The sequence below is a fragment of the Mastigoproctus giganteus genome, chromosome 5 (genome assembly GCF_048544385.1).
Source record: "Mastigoproctus giganteus isolate SK-2022 chromosome 5, ASM4854438v1, whole genome shotgun sequence".
Classification (NCBI taxonomy): domain Eukaryota; kingdom Metazoa; phylum Arthropoda; class Arachnida; order Uropygi; family Thelyphonidae; genus Mastigoproctus; species Mastigoproctus giganteus.
In genome coordinates, this window is record NC_143579.1 from 232856930 (window position 1) to 232878667 (window position 21738).

General features: G+C 38.6%; 1 protein-coding gene across 1 annotated transcript in view; it reads right to left on the minus strand.

Moving 5' to 3' along the window:
* LOC150086277 (pikachurin-like) overlaps positions 1 to 21738 on the minus strand; it is a 227391-nt gene that overhangs the window by 88575 nt on the left and 117078 nt on the right. Inside the window, exon 3 of the mRNA XM_090374449.1 lies at positions 16034 to 16603. Coding sequence (XP_090230575.1) covers positions 16034 to 16603 — 570 coding nt within the window. The remainder of the gene's footprint in view (positions 1 to 16033; positions 16604 to 21738) is intronic.

Below are 21738 nucleotides of genomic sequence, written 5' to 3' on the forward strand. Positions count from 1 at the left end.
TTTGCAATAATATAAATTGAGGAGTGAGAGCTGTAACTTGCAAAACTTACACCAAACACTCTTTCTCAATGATGTTGTTCGATTTTGTGTTCCCTGATAAACATGGTAAGAAATAAGAACTGGATATTGAAAAAAGAACTCCTATTATAACTCTGTATAAAGAAAGTTATTCATGAGAAGTATTGGCAAAAAGTAGGTGTTCATTTAAAGGAGTACAAAGTAGCATTCTACGATTCAAGGAGACTAGCAATTTAAAGGACAAACCACGATCAGGATGACTGTGCTTAACAACGAAAGCACAAGAGAAGATTTCTAAATGCCTTGATGACTTACTGCACCTGACCTGAAATCAGAGCTCAGTTCAATATAACACAGATCCTCCATGTCTTCATCAACTGAAAAACAACTTCGTCTTAAACAATCAGGACTTCATGGTCATGTAGCGTCCGAAAATCCTTATTAAAACCGGAAAATCGAAAGAAATGGCTGGTTTGCGCTAAGATCTATCGACAATGGACAATTTAAGAGTAAAAAAACATACTGTAGATGGATGAATCGTTGAAATTTTTGGATCCAAGCGTAGAGTTTATGTGAGACGATCACCTGAATCAAAACTGGTACCACATTGTTTAGTGACTACAGTCAAGCATGGTGGTGGTTTCATCATTATCTGGGGATGCTCCTGCTTTTCTGGAGTGGATGACAATTTCAGAAGTGAAGGAATTTTAAGAAAAGAAGGCTGTAAAAACATTCTTGAATTCAATGCAATATCCTCTGAACTTCGACTTTGTGGAAGAAATTTTATATTGCAACAAGACAATGTTGCAAAGCACAGCTCTAAGAACTAAACAACAGGAAGGTATTGCAAATTATGGTGGCCACACCAATTGCTTGCCTTAAACCTAATAGGGCTTTTTTGGGTTGATCTATGCCGTCCAGTCTGTAAAGTCTTTCCATCTTCCCAAAATTTATGAGAAACTTTGCAGGTTGCCTGGAATAATGTTAATGAAGACACTATTATAAAATTAATAATAGTATGACATAAGTGAACTGCATACAAAAATGTTGAGTGCATACTACGGTCTGAGGTAGCTGCTGCTATTTGCTTATTTTATTGAACCACAGATCTATGAAATAGTATTGTGTTTTAATTTTTAATTAAGAATCCAGGAGAAAATTATTCAAGTATTACAAAACGTATTATATTATGAAATAATACTTTCTCGTTGGAAATAGATTGTCCTTTAGGAAAATTGAAAATGGACAGGAGAAACATCACCATAAATTGTCTGTAATTAGCATAAAAGTGACACGGATATCATACTGCTTTGCACCATTAGCCGCGAGATTACTAATATAAACTTCTCGACAAACTGGCGTGACAAGCCAAACCAACGATACTCCAGCAACATTGCTTGTAATTACGACGAGCCATTAGTAAGCTTTGTTTATGTTTAATTTTGCACAACCAATTGTGTTGTTATTGTGGAGGTAATGGAGGTGTCATTATGTTTTGTGGCAAATACAATTATAGTCCGTAGCTAGAGTTAAAGCTGAGCAATGGACCACAATCACATTTAGTTCACGCAAAGGACCCAAAGATACATGACTATTTGCCTTCAACTTTAAGAGGGGGAAGCCATTAAAAATGACAGCAATAATTGAATCACTCCCCCAGATGTTGAATCGATGGTCTGCTGCTTTTTGTTTTTTGTATATTTTGGATTGCAGTAGCAACTAGTGTTGGACATAATCATTACAGCAAATCAGAAGATTATCCTCATATCATTCGACTATTTCATTCAATTATTTCATTGGGATAGGTCATATAATTGTTTCATTCGTTTTACCGTTTGAATGGTAAAATCGAATATCATTAGTGATATAATCAAATTATATCATTCGATTATATAAATCGATTATTTCAATCCACTGTATCATTCGGCTATTTCATTTGACTATATAATTTCATCATCATCATCATGAACTTGGTCCGGCATGGGTCTTTTAAGACCTGTTCCGTTGTAGCTCTTGGAGGTGGTGTTGATCTCGCCATCGTTGTCTTGGTCGACCCACATTTAAGTTACCCACATTTAAGTTGTTTATCTGGATCTGTGTTTCATATTTATATTTTGCAGTTATAAAATATTCTTTTTATTCAAGTTCTCTGCCTCAGGCAGGTTCAGGGCTCCATTGGCGCCATGCTTCTCTATCTTATGCTATACTTTTAATTCCTACATAATTTCCTGTTATCATCCAATCCATCATTCCAATTCTCCTCCTCCCAACAGTTCTCTTCCCACACATCTACTCAGCCCCTTTCCTCTACATGCTTTCTCTTCTCAGTGCATGTCCTGTAAAGTTAATTTGTCTCCTTCTTAATTCTTTACTAACGTTCTCTCTTCTACTTTCCTCAAAATCTCATTACTCACTCTGTCCACCCATTTCACACTTTCCATTCTCCTTTACACCCACGTCTCGAAAGCTTCTAGGTATCTAATCTCCTCTTTCCCAGTGTCCAATTTTCGGAGCCATATAGTACAACAGTCCATATTAATGTTTTCACCATTTGCTTTCTTAATTCCTTCTTGAAATTTCTTCTCAATAGTTCTTTTCCATTACTAAATGCCTCTTTGCCCATTGCAGTTCTTGTTTTTATTTCTTCCAGGCTTTTTCCATTTTCTGTCATTATGCTTCGTTGACATATTTGGCAACCTGTTCCAATATTATTCCATCTAATGTTACATTGCTTCTTCCTGGCATCTTTGAAATTAATATTACCTTCGTTTTATTGCTGTTAATCTTAATATTTTACTCCTTTATTACTTATACAGAGCAAGGAGCTCTGTAATTCTTCATTATTAGCAATCAGTATCTAGTCATCTGCAAATCTTATTGTCTATACCTTCTCTCCACCTCCTTCCAGCTCTTCTTTGAATTCTTTCATCATTGCTTCTGCATATAAATCAAATAGCATGGGGGACATGGAACATCATTACCTTACACCCCTACCAACGGGAAATCAAGGAATATTTTCAAGAAAATGGTCATATAACGATTTCTTAAATCTTTGCAAAGTGACATTGATCGTAATGAGTCTGATATTGATGGTTTAGCATTACTGAAGAACTCAAGAGTACTTCAAATTTATATTAAAGACGATATTACTCCATCTGAAGTGTTACAATATATTTTTAAAAACAAGTTTAAAGATACTTTTCCAAATGTAGCAGTTGCATTAAGAATTTATGCAAATGAGGTGGACTTACTAAGAAAGGCTTAAGTTCTGCAAATTGCAGCGTCAGGACACTAGACGCCTGCGAGGTGATCGGATTGAAGTGTATAAGGGTTGAGCAGGCTCAATTCTGATGAGATTCTTCCTTTTGCTTAGATTACGAACCTGAGGGGGGCATAGATTCAAATTGAGGAAAGACAATTGTAGAATAGACGTTCGGAAATTTGCATTTAGCCAGCGGGTGGTTGATTGCTGGAACAAACTTCCACTTTTCGTTGTGGAAGTTTATAGCCTAAATAAATTCAAGGAAGAACTGGACAAACTTTTGGAGCGGATGGAGAGGTGAATGGGAAATGAGTTCCCCTCGCCTTTTTTTTTTTTTTTTTTTTTTGGTTGATGCTATATAAGCTTGATTTCTGGCCTCATATGCCACTATTAATTACCCTTTCTGAACTATCAATTATTTCATTTGATTGTATAATTCAATTTCATTCCATTACAGTATATCATTCGATTACTCTATTCGACTGTATCATTCAATTATTTCATTTCACTATATATCAATCGATTATTTCATTTGATAATTCTTCATTCCATTATATCATTCAATTATTCCATTCGACCGTATCGTTCGATTATTTCATTCAGTTATGTCCTTCAATTATGTCATTCTAATATTTCATTCGATTATTATATTATTCAAATGGTATAATTGAATATCATTGGAGTGATTTAATCAAATTACATCATTCGATTATTTCATTAGCATTAGTAGAGGCATACGGTGCAAGAAAGCAAGCTTATGCAGCATCAGCCAAAAAAAAAAAAAAAAAACCGCTCCCATTTCACCTCTCCTTTTGTTCCAAATACCTGTCCAGCTGAGCCTTAAATTTATTTAGGCTATCAACTTCCATAACAAGGGATGGAAGTCTGTTCCACCAACCAACTACCCGCTGGCTAAAGGCAAATTTCCTCAAGTCTATCCTACATCTGTCTTTTCTCAATTTGAATTTATGCCCTCTCAGGCGATTATTCTGAGCATGAGGAAGAATCCCACCCGCATTGAGCATGCTCAAACCATTCAAGGCTTTATACACCTCAATCAGATCACCTCGTAGGTGCCTAGTCTCCAGACACTGTAATTTGCAAAACATAAGCCTTTCTTCGTAAGAGCAACCCTTTGTTCCATTCACTAATCTTGAGCCCTTCTCTGTACTCGTTCCAGCATCTCTACATCCTTCTTGAGATGAGCCCTCCAGACCTGTATACAGTACTCAAAGGTGTGGCCTGACCATTTCCTTATACAAGGGGATAATCACCTCCTTATCCCTGCTAGAAAAATTCCTGTATATCATTGACAAGACACAGTGAGCTACTCTTGCAGACCGTCTGCACTGCTCAGAAAACTTTATATCTGCCTGCACAATTACCCCCAGGTCCTTTTCGTTCTCTACCACTGTCACCGTAGTACCACACAGTTGATACGTTACTCTGGGGTTACTGCTTCCCATATGCAGTACTTTTCGTTTGTCAATGTTAAATTTCAGTTGCGACCTCTCGGCCTATCTGCTCAACCTTTCTAGATCCTGTTGCAGCAGTGTACTGTCATCAGTGTCATTAACAACCCTGCTAACCTTCGTATCGTCTGAAAACTTGGACATTAAGCCTGATATACCATCATCAATATCATTTATAAATACAGAAAACAACAATGGACCCAACACTGAATCCTGAGGGACTCCACTAATAACATTAGTCCACGAAGAGCAGCGTCCATTGATTACCACTCTGTCTTCTCCCACTCAACCATCGCTTCGACTATTCTTCTGTGTCTTCTCCCACTCAACTATCCTACTCAACCATTCATTCGACTATATCAATCGATTTTTTCATTTGACTATATAATTTAATAATTTCATTTGACTGTATCATTCGACTATATCATTCAATGATTTCATTTAATTATTATATTCGATCATATCATTCAACGATTTTATCAAATATTTTATTCGACTACATTATTCGATTACCGAAATCTGTCACTTACTAATGGAATTTTCATGATTCATCATTTAATAATTTCCATAATGCAGTTGATCAATTCGATACCATGAATAATAATAATTCAGATATACACTGTATTATGTACTGTATACACTGTATTCAGATATACACGGTAAAATCTTTCCAAAGGCTTAAATATAAAATTTCATGAAAATCCATCCACTGGGAGTCCAGTTATTACAATGACAAAAAATAAAATAATAATAATAAAAATAAATAATGAGAAAACGGTCGCTATATCGGAAGACCATTGAAGCGCATTTCCCGTGTGAGACCTTAATCTCGAGAGAAGGGCAGCTGGTTCTTGTTGCACGACAATGCCTTCCCCCCACGGGCATACCATATTTGGGAAGACATTTCTGATGAGACATGGCATTGTACAGATCAACCATCCGTCCTAATCCGAACCTAGCACCAGCGGACTTCCCTCTCTTTCCCAAGGTGAGAATTGCTCTCAGAGGAAGAGATTTCAGGATGTTGAGGACATAAAGAAAAAAGTAACCACTCAACTGAAAATCATCTCTTCGGTTGCCTTCACAGTGCATTCAATCAGTTGGTGATTGCTTTGAATAAAAATAAAACCAGTTTTGAGCTCCTGTACTTTGTTTTCTTTTTATTGCACCAGTTCGAGTCCCGTTGATGATGGAAGGAATTTTTATGTGTCTTTTTCACAACGTGGCCGAGTTAGTCGGTCTCAGGCGAGGGTAGCATGGTTTTTTTCTCCCAGAAACTCGGGTTTTTCGTCCAGCAAATAGAAAATCGACCGCAGAACCCACACAATTTACAAATAGTATACATGGAGCAATATGGTTTAGTTGCTGATGCTCCCAAAACCATACAACAACTATATGATGGATAATCGTAGCTACATCACATCCTCGTGGACTTGCCTCCAGACAATCACTTTGAAGAAGAAACAAAGACATTCTTCATGGTTCTATAAAATATTATTTAATATTATTCTATTTATTCTGAGATAATGGAGTAGATGGCACGACTACCTTTGTTTGAGTTAAAACCACGAAACGTAAAAAAAATTTCATTCTTTTTAATTCTGGTGAATGCAGTGGAATGAAAACATTTTTTATTTATTTTTTTAATCCCTTTTATGAAAATTAACACGAGCAAATTTACTTAAGACCCACGGAGCTAAGCTTAATATTTTGATTTCAGCAAATGAGATTCCTTTATCTCAATAAGAATAACAAATTTTTGTCATTTCTTAAAGAAGGGTAACTAATTCTACCAAGTCGTTCAAGCATTTAATTTGCGATGCACGACTAAATGCATTATCTACATTGCATACATTACCAAGCAGCACAGATGATGCCCAAGACTGTAATTAATGGCAATTCCACATTTAATTCCAACTATGCAGAGAATGCGGGTTGCTCGCATTTTGAATTAATATAAAGATCACCGAGGAAACTATTTTTAGCTCTATGCATGCTCTTACTGCATTCTAGAGCATACAAAAGTGAATGCTGGAATTATACAAAGTACACGTCATCTCTAAAAATTAGTGAACTTTTCTGAGAAGAAGAGTATGAAATTTCAAAGAATGCATCAATTCATGCGGGGCTCCTTTTTCCAAAGAAGCATTGTAATATATAATATTACTGGAAAAATATTACATCGAAGAATATTCATGATCCACTGAATCCAAAACACTGATCAATTGTAGTCTATGTCAAGAATTTACTAATTTCATATTCACTCGTTTTTTCTTTTTAATAAAAAGATATTTTGGGAGATGGCAGGTGTTTTCCATTATGCACTGTCCCATTTTAGGTGGCCTGAGGGAATGAATTTGAAATGTGTAAATCCGTAATGGATTACACTGCATAGCTCGCAGTTTAAAAAATAATCTTATCCTCTCCTGAGACAGACTAATTGAACTACGTTATGATTAAAGCACATAAAAATTCCTTGCGCCATCGAAAGAAATCGAAATCGGGTCTTTTCTACTCAATGTGATGAGGACGGTCTCTTCCAGTCTTCTGTCATTATTAGTAGTGGCAAATGATGCAAAAAAAAAAGCCAGCAATTCCCATTTCACTTGTTCATCCACTCGAACAGTTTTTCTAGTTCTTCCTGCAATATATTGAAACAATCCACTTCTACAACACCAGATGGGAGTTTGTTTTTTTTTTACCAACAATCAACAACTCTCTGGTTGAAGGCTCATTTTTGCACGTCTATTCTGAGACCATCCTTCCTCAATTTGAATTTATACCCCCTTATGCGTGTAGTTTGAGGAAGAGGAAGGATTCCATTAGCACCGACCTTATTCCATCCATTAAAGGCCTTAAACAACTCAATCAGATCTCCTCGCAGGCATTTAGTTTCCATATGCTGCACCTTACCAAACTGAAGCCTTTCCTGGTAAGGGCACCCTTTTGCTCCCCTCGTCCAATCTTGTGGCGGTTCTCTGCACCATTTACAGCAGAACCACACCCTTCCTAAAATAAGGTTCTCAGACTTGTATGCAGTTCTCAGGATGTGGCCAAACCATTGCCATATACAACGGGATGATCAGCTCAAGGCAAAAGTTTTGTATATCATTGACAAAACCTTATGAGCTGCCCTGGCAGCCTGTCTATACTGCTCAAAGAACTTCATATCTGACTATACAGTTACCCCAGCCCTCGTAGGTAGCACAGTTGGTAGTGTGTTCATTTTTTAGCTGGCTATAATGCCAATTGTGGTCTTTAATCCACTTATAATTTATTTTCTTTAAAATGACTTCCACCTTACTAAAGTTCTGGGCAGACACGAACCACAACTCTGACTGCAATTTTCAGAAAATTTCACATTCTCGGGTATGCAAAGCTGTAAGTTAGCAGACACATAATTTGCATATATAACACATTTTAATAAGCCTCATATAGAAAAAATTTACACATGGATTCCAAATTGAATTTGTATATAGGAACAGTAATAAAAGAATTTTCACCATCTCACACACATATGTATCAACTATTCTCAAATATTTCTTCTCAGGGCGACCATATACTTTTTGGAGCAAAACCTGGACAAAACGCCTCCCAAAGAAGAAAATCCGGGGCAAAACCAGGACAGCTTGGATTTGAAATGGATTTGAAACCAACAATTTTCACAAGAACTATTTTGTTTTCTCCAATCTGGTAATTTTTCCTCCAAAAACTTTTTTTACAAGACAATATTCATCCAATAACTTGTCTCTATTTACAATTTTTTAAAACTTTCCCCCATCCCCTTCCCTAAAGATTTCTGATGTATAAATGCAAAATGCTCATTAATTTTGCCAACAACCCGAGCAGGATCATCAACAATAATCCATTCATATCTTGTGAACCAACGTGATTCATTCCCTTCCTTCTAGTGTTCCTTTTATCTTTACATAAGTAAAGAAGTCTTTGCTGTTTTTCTTTACATCCTTTGCCACAGTCTTCTCTTAATCTCTCATCAGTTCATCTGACATCCATTTAAGTCTTAAACAGTACCTCTTTCGTGGATATGTGTGGATAATTACTAATCTATGTACGGATAATTTTATTCTTAAAAGCAACGCTGAAGAATTAGTGATTTAGCAACTGCGCAAGCTCGTCTTTTCAGCAATTCCAATAGTTAAAAGAAAAAAACAGAATGGAAAGAAATGACAGCAGATGCTTTGAAAGCTTAATTCTCTAAAAGAAATGCTGGTCATGGCCAAATTTCATTAAAGATACACTGAGGGAAGTAAAGTTTTTTCTCTCAAGTTTTACCACTCATAATTTAAACGTCTCTGGGGACACAACGCTTGGTTGAATACCAAAGATAAAAACACACGCAATAGCCTTTATTAAATCACTTTAATCTTCTTAAACAAAAGAAGAGAATTCGGCAGCCATTAAAAGAGCTTTAGAAATACATAAACACGTGCAGTTTTAATATCTCAACGATCTTCCAGCAGAATGACTAATTACTCCTTATCAAGACATAAATAGCTGAGTCAAAGTGCACTATCATGTTCGTCCCCCTCTTTCCCTTTTATTGATAAGAGAATGGGCCATTTCTTTTTTATTTTATTTTATTTTTTTCGCGACACCAACAACAAATCATCGCGAAGCCGGAACTAGAAAAAAATTTATTTTTCTTTATAAAAAAAGCAATTTCCTGGATTGGTTGTAATATTTTATGTCTTCCAGTAATAGTGCCAATATATTTTCAACTTAAATGTCGGTTTTGGCAATTGTTTTCCGATATTAGAAATAAATAATAAGGGTTTGGATGGAGCAGATGTCTTTTCATGACCGCCAGATAAATCATGCCCCCTTTAATAATTTTAATATTATGCAGGAAAGGATATTATGTTAAAAGGAAATTTATGGATCGTGGTTAGTTGTATCCATAAATATCTTGCTGGCCCGAAAGCGACTTGAACCACAGTTGGAAAACGTGCATGAATTGAATATTCTCTTTTGTAACCAAAATATCTGCGCTGGTAGCACAGTGGTATCATCACTGCCCTCCATAAACCGGGTGGAAAAGGCCCAGGTTCGAATCCTGTCGATGACGAGAGGAACTTTTACTGCTTTTTCACTCCGTGGCCGAGTTAGTCGGTCTCAGGCGTAGATAGCAAGGTTTTTTCTACAGAAACTGGGGGTTTTCATCCAGCAAAACAGGCAAATTGCCCGGAGAACACACGCAATTTACAGACACAATACATATATGGCTACCACCTACTTCAACTGCCAGAATTATTCAGTACTATTCAGAATGTTCAGGACAGATACCATGGTTCACAATTGTATTATTACTATAATATTACAGTACTACAATCCTGCACTCTCACTAATCTGCAATTTTTGGATATTCCAAGGGTAGTCGACTGTACAAAGGCAGAGGGAAATAGGCTGGCTGTTCTTAGAAAAATAATGGCGACTGCCATTCTGTGAAAATTATATCCTCACTGGCCAAAAAAATTGGAAAAGTCCTTTTGTTCAATATCTAGTAAGGCCACCTTTTGCCTGAATTACGACCCGAAGCGTCATGGAATGGATTCTACTAGCTGAGGAAGTCGCGCTCCAGATTTCACCATTCTTCTATGTATGCTGTATTGTGGTCGGTCGGTGGAGAACTGCGAAGCCGAACTTCCCTTTCCAGCATATCCATTATATTCTCAATTGGATTCAGATCTGTAGAATTAGGCTCCAGGGTAGATGTTGCAAATCTTGGACCATTGAAATACAATTTTTATACGGTGGATGGTTCCGTTGTTGTTGTTGGGTTTTTAGGAGCATGGACGATTTAGGCCATGTTGCTCCGTGTATATTGTCTGTAAATGACGTGTGTTCTGTGGTCGACTTTCAAACAAACCAAACACAGTTTTAGCACTGCAATGCTGCCTTAATCAAAGTGGTTGTAGTACTGCGCCGGGCGATAAGAACATCTGACATCTACTCACTCACCACCAGTTAATTTTTCCAGTGGCAAAGGCATTTTGTGGAGAACATGCTAGCCAAGAAGGGTATCCGAGAAGTCTGGTGTCCTCGAGAATTCACAAAATTTAATTTAGTAGTAAATAACTTTAATTCTAAAGTAGTTCCATGATGATAGATTGGAAGAGGATGATCAGTACAGTGTGTTTCCATATACCAGATTTAATTCATTCGAGATTTCGCTTTTTTGGAGTAATGTAGTCTCAAGTACAGGATTAAATTTTCGTTTCTAATACCGATCATCTCCAAAATCAAATTGAAGTCTACGAATCCATTACAGGAGACATGCTGTGAAAAGTTCAAAACAACATGAAAAATTTGATGCTCTTGAAAGTAAACTTTGTCGTGAATTTATGTTAAAAGACTTCATAACAGCCACCAGAAGAAATACAAAAAACCAAGAGAATCAGATAAAGAGCATCCATACATGTATTAAAATAGTTTTTTGAGATTTTTCAGTTAAATGACTTTGCATCAGCAGAAAAAACTTTATCTTTAGTGGTATGGATGTCTGTTTTAGCATTAAGGTAAGCTTGCGTTTTCTTTATTTCACGCGGTGGAGATGGTCTCATACTGTTATGGACGATCATGCTGGAAGTCGGTGATTTTTTATCTTTATAAAGGGAAGACACAAGTTGTTGTAGGAGCATCAGCGACTAAGGCTATATTGCTCCCTGCACACTGTCTATAAATTGCGTGGTCGATTTTCTGTTTGATGGATGAAAAACCAAAGTTTCCAGGGGGAAAAAAAGCAGGCTATCCTTGCCTGAGACCGACTAACTTAGCAACTTTGAAAACTTCAACTACATAGAAAACCAAAGAAGGAGTGTGATTCTTTTGGCTACTGAAGCCCGCTTGAAGAATAAAATTGATGCATGCTGGCCTTTTAAGTTCCAGTGATGGTGGAGATTTTTTCTTGTGGGCAGAATTGATGGAAATTTTCAAATAAAACTTTTCGATTGTAAGGTGTAAACTGGAACAATATGAGTCAAATAGAACTGCGCATGGAAATATCAAAAACGTGGAGTAGAAAATTCCGAGAAAAGAAATTTGTAATCCACCTGAGGATCTTTAAATTTAAATTATTTTAACCTTAATTCTATCATTAAAAACATAAAACTAATTTAATAAAGGTTATTATTATTGATATTATTAGACGCAAACAGTCCCTAATAACTAAATAAAATTTCCTAAGGGAGGTCATGTCTGACCAATTTAATAAATTACTACTAGTTAATTATTAAAGAGCTCGATGCAGGAATTCAATTTTGGCAATATAATATACCTAGGCTTCAGTTAAGTTTTTGATACCGTCCACCAAAGAAGGCCCTATATAAACTGGAACAAATTGAGATTACTGGCTGGTTGTCATGAATGGCCAGTATTTAGGGTGGACCATACTGAGTGAGATGGTACAGGTTTCAGTGTTGTGTCCCCTCCACTTTCCAATTTTCTTAAGTGATGTTGATAAGGTTTCTAAGGGAGGCTGTCAAAGTTCGCAAATGATTTTGAAGGTGGGAAGGAAGAATAACAATTCCAGACAGGCCATGTTGTTTCAAAAATATTCGGTTGGATATTGGCACGAAAAAATGACAACGGGAGTTTAACGTTTCTAAATTGGAGTGGAGTTAAAAGTGGTCCAGGATGAAAAAAGACTGAAGAGAAACTATTCAGTGAGGCATGAAATTCCAAGCAGGTCAAATAGGCGGCTAGGAAAGTATATGATGCCTTGGCTATGACCCAAGGCACAAATTGTGGCAATAAAGTTCTCAGACTGGTGCAATAAAAAATGAACATAAAGTCAAGGAGCTCAAAAATTATTTTATTTTTATTCAAAGTAATCACCACCTCATTGATTGCGTTTATTACGCCGTTGTAAACGTTTCTGAAAAGAGTCAGCGAAGGCATCCAATGAGATAGTGTTCAATTCAGCGATTACGTTTTTCTTTATGTTCTCAACATCCTGAAATCTCTTTCCTTTAAGGGTAGTTTTCGTCTAGGGAAAGACGAAGAAGTCTGTTGGTTCTAGATCGGGAGAGTAAGGTGGATAGTTAATATGTACCAAGCCATGTTTCTTCAGAAATGGCTTTATAACAATTGAGGATTGGGCAGGGACATTATCGTGTAATAAGCTCCAAATTGCGGCGTCCCCCAGAAAAATTCGCTTCAAATAGTCTTTGAAGTACCTGTACTAGAACGCAGCATTGGCCTCTCCCTTTAAAGTACAAATTCCTTATAAATCACACCCTGTTTGTTGAAACACATGATCAGCATTGTCTTGATCCTGGACGTCTGTAAACTACAACATATCACTTTTGTTTATTTTCAAATTCATCCAACATCAGCAACAGCACCAGTCCGGGAACCTTATATTACAACTCGCACAGGATCTTCACAAGTAGAGAAAAGGATGTCACTGTTCCTATAAGACAAAGGTGAGAGATTGCATTTAGAATATTGTATGCTGGTGTGGTGAGCGCACTTAAAAAGACAGAACTTCTGGAGAGAGAGTTGAACGAAGAACAACTAGATTGGTGACGAATAAAAATCGATGCACATATGAAGAATGGCTTAAAAGGGCTGGACTGAAATGGGAGATCTGATTGAGGCGTATGAAAATGCTGAAATGATTGAGCAAAATTAATGAAGAAGATCTGACTTTCTCGTGAGTGACACAAACGAACCAGGGGATACAGGTATAAAATCATAGGGAATAATGGAAGATTTGAATCACATGAAGTTAGCCTATGGGCAACCCGTTGTGGAACACTACAATAAGTTGTGTTCGAAAATGGTGGCGGCATTGAGTTCTTCTCCCGAAATTCTGGTTTTTCGTCTCGAAAACATGCAAGCCCCGAATTCAGATTTCACAGAAATTCGAAGCACACCCAATTTTATTTGGTCATTAGGTCTATTTGTCCAATTTGTCCTTTCATATCAAGAAATATTAAATATTTTACTCATTTTTATATATCATGACTATGCTAAAAACCTTCAGAACTCAATGCACTCGAGTATGGAGTTTCTTTTACATTGGAGGGAATTTAAACTTTTACCCCTCGTGGTAGTGACCATCATTACAGGCTTCGTTTATCTAAATGAGTTTTACCTCAAATCTCTTAGAACCTTCTAAAACTCTTAGATGCCAACCAAGTATCTGTGATAATCAGATTCCGAAACTGCAATTTATATAAAAATAAAGAGAGGGCCCTAAACTGACTTAAATGACCACCCTATCATTTTTCTGCACGGCATAGAAAATAGTCCTGTGCAGCTAACACTGCTAATCTTAATTGGATCTAATTCATTTTATCCATCATGAATGGGTGCATAGCGATAAACGTTTTTTATTATTCCCTGTATGGTGGAATTTTTATCAGCCCACACATTAATGGAACTGTTGACCCAAAGATAACCCACAATCACCAAACCCTTTTAACTCAATCGTTTGACTTTAATTTTAAGGATAACTTCTCAAATATTCCGAAAGTGGGTACAAGGACAGTTCTGGTTATAAAAGACACTTTTAAAGCTCCACTTTTGTAACTTACAAAGTCTAGAGTCCAAGTATCTATATGACCTGGCTTGTTAAATTCTTTAAAACGACAGAGGAAACAAAAATCTATTGGGAGAAGGGATTTTTCTCTCCCTGGATTGGTGCTGCCATCGATTTAAATTACTCTCGAGGAAGGGTAATTGCCCATTACGTGTGAGGAAGTTTACTTTTAGCTAGAGTAATTAGCTACTTGAACAAACTTCCATCTAATTTTGTGGGGCTCTAAAGATTATGTAAATTTGAAGAATGGTTGGATAAGGACATAGGTGGAACAGATAAAAGAACCACCCAGGGCCATGGCGTTATAATTATTCAAGAGATAGTATGGACGAAAATTTTCAAACAAGAGGTATTTTTTAATACCTCTAAGCTGATATAAATTTTTATTTACACGAGTATCTACACTCATTAGCCAAAAAATTAAAAACCTTTATCCAATATCTAGTAGGGACAACTTTTTGGCTGAATTATATCAGCACACGTCGTGTTTGAATCCCACTAGGTTGTCTGAGGGAGTCTAACTCCACATTTCACCATTCTTCGATCAGGATATTTGTCATCTGCTGTTCTGTGGTCGGTAGAGAACTTCAAAGCAAAATTTCCCTTTCCAACATACCCCAGTTATTCTCAGTTTGATTCAAATCTGGAGAATAGGAGGGTAGTGCATAAGTTGGAAATCTTTAGAATGTTCTCAGATCCACTCATTAACAATTCTTGCACGGTGGGTAGTTGCATTGTCGTCTTAAAGGAATCCATTGTATCCCGGATGAAAATTAAGCATTTATAGTTGGTCCAAAACATATCATTAATTCATTAAAGGTAATATGAGCTTCTAATGGCATCAGCGGGCAGACCGAATCCATACCAACAGAACATGTTCCTTACGATGATGCCACGTCCAGCCGCTTGGGTGGTGGACATGTGTGGCAATTTCGATACATGCCTTCGTGAGATTCATGAGTTGGAAACGAATCTTTCTTTGTCTCGATTGAATTTTTCAGTTTTGTTGCACCCTGGACTATCTATCCTAACTCACAGTTCGCTGTAAATTGCTGTGATCTCTGGAGTACCGACCTTCTGACGAATTTCCCTTTGTCTTCCACTCATTGTATACTTTTGAAATGGTTGCTTTCAAGCCATCAGTGAATTCCCTTGTTCTCTCTAAATGTGCTCCAACGATAACACCTTTCTTAAAATCAGAAAGACCGCCTGTTTGCCCTATGTCCAAGTCGACCAAAGCAGACCCTAGAATGCATAAGGTATTTATCTGACAGCAAGGAACCTTAATTATCTGTTGGCGCCAATCACAAAAGGTATCCAATTTTTTTGCCAGTGAGTGCTTCTGCGTATGTACTGTAGCTACCGAATGACTCTTGTAAGATAAAAGACTGTGGATTTAGCATTCCTTTTATCATATCAACAACCCACACCAATCTTTAACTGTCTGAACTGTGAACAGAAGTCCAACAATTACTTTAATTTGTAAGCCGAACACAAAAGAATCCAGAAAAGTCTCCTCTCTTCAGATTAATTACAAACAACGTCTTCCCCCCCTTGCTTTGTGGGAATTGAAACGATATGGCACTAACGCCCCCAGTGAGTAACACAAAAACTACACTAGCTTTTAATCGCCTCAACTAATAAAGATTCTTCGAAGTAAATTTCCATTTAAATAAAGCTTTTTCAATAGTGACACAGACGCTGTAATTACCTTACCTTGTTCACAGTAAACACCACTTCTCCCAAGGGGGCATCTACATCTTACGCTGTCTAACGTTCCGTGAGGCACACAAATACCTCCCGATTCACACTTGAGGAGGTCGCAAGAGTGAAACACCTGATGGATCGAAGGGGTCGTCACCACTACGGTGTTCATCGGCTGGAACATGTCCCCCGACAAAGAATCGGGGTGTGGAGTAGTTTTGGAGAGGATATTTTCCGAAGCTGCAACAGATGACAAAGATCGTCCACCGGCTGCATTTTGTCTGGCTTCCGGGTCGTGTTCATAAAACAGCGTTTTGTGTAGCCGTTTCTTCGAGAGATGAATTCGATGACCCTCCACGTAACTCGTGTCCAGTTCTAGCAATCCGTTGGAAATAGCGTTTATGTGGTCCTCCCTGCGATAGGCTAGCATTTCGGGTTGAAAACGTTCGGCCCCATCACTGTGATAAGTTTCTAGAAGGTCTTGGGTATCGGATGAGTTCGTCCTTGTTCCATTGTCCTCTTCCGAAGTTTGTACAGCGGTGGAATTGAACAAATTTTTCTTTTCGTCTAGTTTGGCGTTATCTGAAATGAAAGGAATATTTTTTAGGAGCAGGGAAAAAGCTTAAATAAAAAAAACAATCAATGCTTTTAATGAAAGTTGTTGTAAGCAGTAAAATAGACATTTAATCCCGTTAAATTCTACATTATTTCAATATATACGATGTGTGGCAATAAAGGTCCCAGACTGGTGTAATAGAAAGAATACGAAGCGAAGGAGCAAAAAAATATATTTTATTTTCAACCAAAGTACACTGAAAGGACAGAATTCGTGGGATATCTGGTTCCTGAGCAACACGACGCTGTCAGCCCTCTGGCTAGTGGACGAACCCACCACTTGGTACATATATATAGGGACATTGCATCAATAGACAATAATTCGATGTTAGTATGGATAAACGTCGTGCCCGGGTCACTGTATCGCGTAGGTGGTACAGAAATTGCACTAACCTCGTTCGACAGTATCAAGAGTGTATTGGAAACACGCCATTTGCGGAATAACAACTCATCGTGGCCAGCGCTGTTGGCGGAGAAAGGTGGAGGATGAACATGGCCATCTGTCTCGCATTGTCTCAGCCAACTGGAGAGTGACAGGGGCACAAATCACTCCGACTTCAAAGAGGTTGGTGCCAGAAAGGTCTCCACAAAGACCATTAGGTGATCATTAACCGCAATAGGTTATGAGACCCACCAAAGTCAAATTGATAACACCACGACACAGGACTCTACGCCTTAACTGGGCGAAAGAACATCGGCACTAGACCTAGATGATTGGAGACGGGTTTCCTGGTCCGAGGAGTCCCATTTCTAATTATTTAGAGCGGACGGGAGTGTACTATCTGGTAAAATGCACCCGTCATGTCAACAAGGAACTGTTCAGGCAGGTGGATGATCTTTAATGGTCTGAAGCGTGTTCAGCTGGCACACGTTGGGACCTCTGGTGCGTCTAGACGCATCTGTGAACGGTCCAGGTTAAGTGTCCATCCCTGCAGACCATCTGCATCCCTTCATGGTCATCGTGCACTTACAGGGCAAGGGACTCTTCCAGCAGAGAAATGCACCTCCCCACAGAGTCATGGTAACTAGAACATGGTTCGAAGAGCATTCCGCAAATTTTACCACCAAGGAATGGCATACCCGTTCACCGGACAAGAACCCTGTGGAGCATCTTTGGGATGCTGTGGAAAGGTCCGTTCGAGCTTTGGATCCTCCATCCAGGAATGGCACGGAACTATGGAGAGGGGAACAGCAAGCGTGGATGGAAATACCTGTGGAACGTTTTTGTGAACGAGGGGGCTCTATGCCTCGCTGTGTGATTGTCCTTATCCGGGCAAAAGGTGGACTTACCGTTACTAATTAGGTATCCCATGATTTCTGTCCACTGTTGCGAGTAATGATAAGTGTCCAAAAACCAAAAATATAGAGGCGTCAGGTCAAAGTACGAATCCAGTTTCTGTGATCGTGACCTACACGTGCTGTTCCACTGAACAATGTTGACCTACAATTATCTTAGATTCTCTCGTAGAAGATCAGTTCATTCTCAATGTCCATGTCACACTGCAATGCCAATGCCATTAAGGTATCTGACACTATAAAGAAGGTATCTAACACTCAGCCCTGGAAAGATGTGCAAGACTCAAGGTGTAGAATTTTTTTCAGCTTTGTCTGTGCTTGTTAACAGGAGAGACTGCTTCTACAGGGATGGAATACACTTAAATGGAAAGGGTGCAAGAATGGTTGCTGATGCTATCGAGGCAGTGTTAGGTGGGTCGGAAAACTGCTAGATTGGGGGGATACAAGGACTAATAGATTAACAGCAGCCACTGGCAGAGGTGAAAGTGATTTTTGCACTGCTTCCATTGGAATGAGCAGCAGCCTGGAAAACAAGATGCAGGATATTTCAGAGAGTGCTGGGAGTCATTGCGGTACAAGTAAACACATGGGTTGTGTTAGGGTAGCTAAGAATAGGAACAGGTGCAGGTATACTTGCGTGTACACCAATGCTAGGAGTTTAGTAAATAAATTTGATGAATTTGAGGTGTTGGACAAAATATCAAAGGCGGATATTGTTGGAATATTAGAGACGTGGTGTCACCCAGATATAAGGAATGCAGAACTGGAATTTGGGGAGTACAATGTCTACAGGAAGGATAGACAGGATAGGAAGGGAGGAGGGGTTATGCTATTAGTTAAGAAACACATAAAATCCAAGGAAGTGAAGCCAGTCGACATCGCTGGACAGTGCAGTGTCGAGTCAGTTTGGTGTGACATAAGCATTGGGAGATCAAAATTGAGAGTAGGAGTGTGCTATAGGCCTAATGACTCTGATGAGTATAATAAGGAACTGTACAGGGAAATAGAGTGGGCTAGTAAATCAGAGAGTCTTATAATGAGAGATTTTAATTTCCCAGATATTGACTGGAATTTGGGAGCTGATCACTCACACACTAGCAAGGCTTTTGTGGATTTATTGGATGATTGTTTTCTACATCAGCGTGTTCGGGAGGCAACTACGGCGAGGAATACTCTTGATTTGATTATCAGCAATGATTCTTCATGAATTAAGAATCTGCAGATAAATGAACCACTAGGTGGCAGTGATCACAGTGTGCTGAAGTGGGATTTACTCAAAGAGGTAACTACCATTAGGGGTAAAGGGAAGGGTTATTGCTTCCGTAAAGGCGACTACGATGGACTGAGACAGTATTTAAATTCTATACAGTGGGACCAACTGATGATGTTACCAACAGCAAACTCAAAATGGGAAGCATTCAAAGAACTTATCTTGGAAGCTACTAGGCTTTACATACCAACTAAGAAATATTGTTCAAGGTTTAGGCCTAAATGGATGTCAGATGAACTAATGAGACATATGGCAGAGAAGAAAAATGCATGGGATACATATAAATTAACATGTGACCCAGAAGCCTATGATCTGTAACCGAGTTACAAAGGAGATTAGGCAGATTATGAGAAATCCTTGGCAAAGGATGCAAAGAAAAACAGAAAAGAGTTCTTTATCTATGTAAACTCTAGAAGGAAAAGGATCAATCAGATTGGTCCACTGGATATTGATGGTTCAACAGTTGAGGATCCTGCTCAGATGGCTAACAAACTAAATGAGTATTTTGCATCTACATTCACACAGTAGGAGTTATTCAGGAAGGAGAATGCCAGTGGTGAAGTAAACTTTGGCAGTGAGCTAGATGATCTCGTAATAACTGAGAGATAAGTGGAGGAGACATTGTTGAAGATAAAAAAGGCACCCGAGGTGGACGGGATCTATCCAGTTATATTAAAGGAAGCAGCAAAGGATTTAAGCAAACCCTTAGCCGTAATTATGAAAGCTTCCTTGGACTCAGGGGAGGTACCCATAGACTGGAGATGTGCAAATGTGACCCCAATTCACAAAGGAGGATCAAAGGCTGACACAAGTAATTTTAGACCTGTGAGTTTAACTTCTGTTCCAGGAAAATTAATGGAGGCATTGGTTATAGAAGCACTGCAGGATCATCTACACAAGACTTCAGTTATAGCTCGGACACAGCACGGTTTTGTTAAGGGGAAGTCTTGCCTGACCAATTTGATTGCATACTATGATGCAGTCACAAAAGAACTGGATGTAGGGAATAACTTCGATATTATATACTTGGATCTTAGAAAGGCTTTTGATACTGTTGCACATGGAAGACTGCTGCACAAATTGGAGCAGTGTGGCATTGGAGGCAAATTGCTGCTATGGATAAAGGGGTGGTTGAGGGGGAGAAGACAGAGAGTGGTAATCAATGGACACTGCTCATCGTGGACTAATGTTATTAGTGGAGTCCCTCAGGGTTCAGTGTTGGGTCCATTATTGCTTTCTGTATTTATTATTGATATTGATGATGGTATATCAAGCTTTATGCCCAAGTTTGCAGGCGATACAAAGGTTGGCAGGGTTGTTAAGCATACTATTGACGCTATGCTGCTGCAACAGGATCTGGAAAGGTTGAGCAGATGGGCTGAAAGGTGGCAAATGAAGTTTAACATTGACAAATGTAAAGTACTACATATGGGAAACAGCAACCCCAGAGCAACGTATCAACTCTGTCGTACTACACTGACAGTGGTAGAGAATGAAAAGGACCTGCGGGTAATTGTGCAGGCAGATATGACGTTTTCTGAGTAGTGCAGACGGGCTGCAAGAGTAGCTCATGGAGTATTGTCAATGATATACAGGAATTTTTCTAGCAGGGATAAGGAGGTGATTATTCCCTTGTATAAGGCAATGGTCAGGCCACACCTTGAGTACTGTGTACAGGTCTGGAGTCCTCATTTCAAGAAGGATGTAGAGCTGCTGGAACGAGTACAGAGAAGGGCAACAAGATTAGTGAATGGAACAAAGGGATGCTCTTATGAAGAAAGGCTTACGTTTTGCAAATTACAGTATCTGAAGACTAGGCACCGGCGAGGTGATCTGATAGAGGTGTATAAAGCCTTGAATGGTTTGAGCATGCTCAATGCTGATGGGATTCTTCCTCTCGCTCAGAATAATCACCTGAGAGGGCATAAATTCAAATTGAGAAAGACAGATGTAGGATAGCTGTGCTTTGCCTTTAGCCAGGGGGTAGTTGGTTGGTGGAACAGGCTTCCATCCCGTGTTGTGAAAGTTGATAGCCTAAATAAGTTTAAGGCTCAGCTGGACAGGTATTTCGAACGAACGGAGAGTTGAAATGAGAGTGTTTTTTTTTTTTTTTTTGATGATGCTGCATAAGCTTGCTTTCTTGGGTCATATGCCTCTACTAATGCTAATGCTGATGCTAAAGGCCCAACATAAGTTTGTGATGATCTTCACATGTCAATTAGATCCTTGGTCCACTATGAATAATGAAAATGAGTAGAAGTCCCATGCAGGAGGTAGACATATAAACCAAGGTTATGGTCATAATGAAGAAGTAAACTTTTCCTCAAACTTGAAGAGTCCCAAGGGTACAACAATTAACAGTAAAGGGGAATACCTCAATCAATCACCAAGTGTATATTCACGGATCTATATGCATGTTGTGCGGGTTGAAAACCCGGGAATGACTCAGGGGAAACCCTACTCCCAAGTTGAACTCAGATACAGTTGCAAACATTCAGATGACACAAAAAATGTATAATTTCTGTAACACGTATGA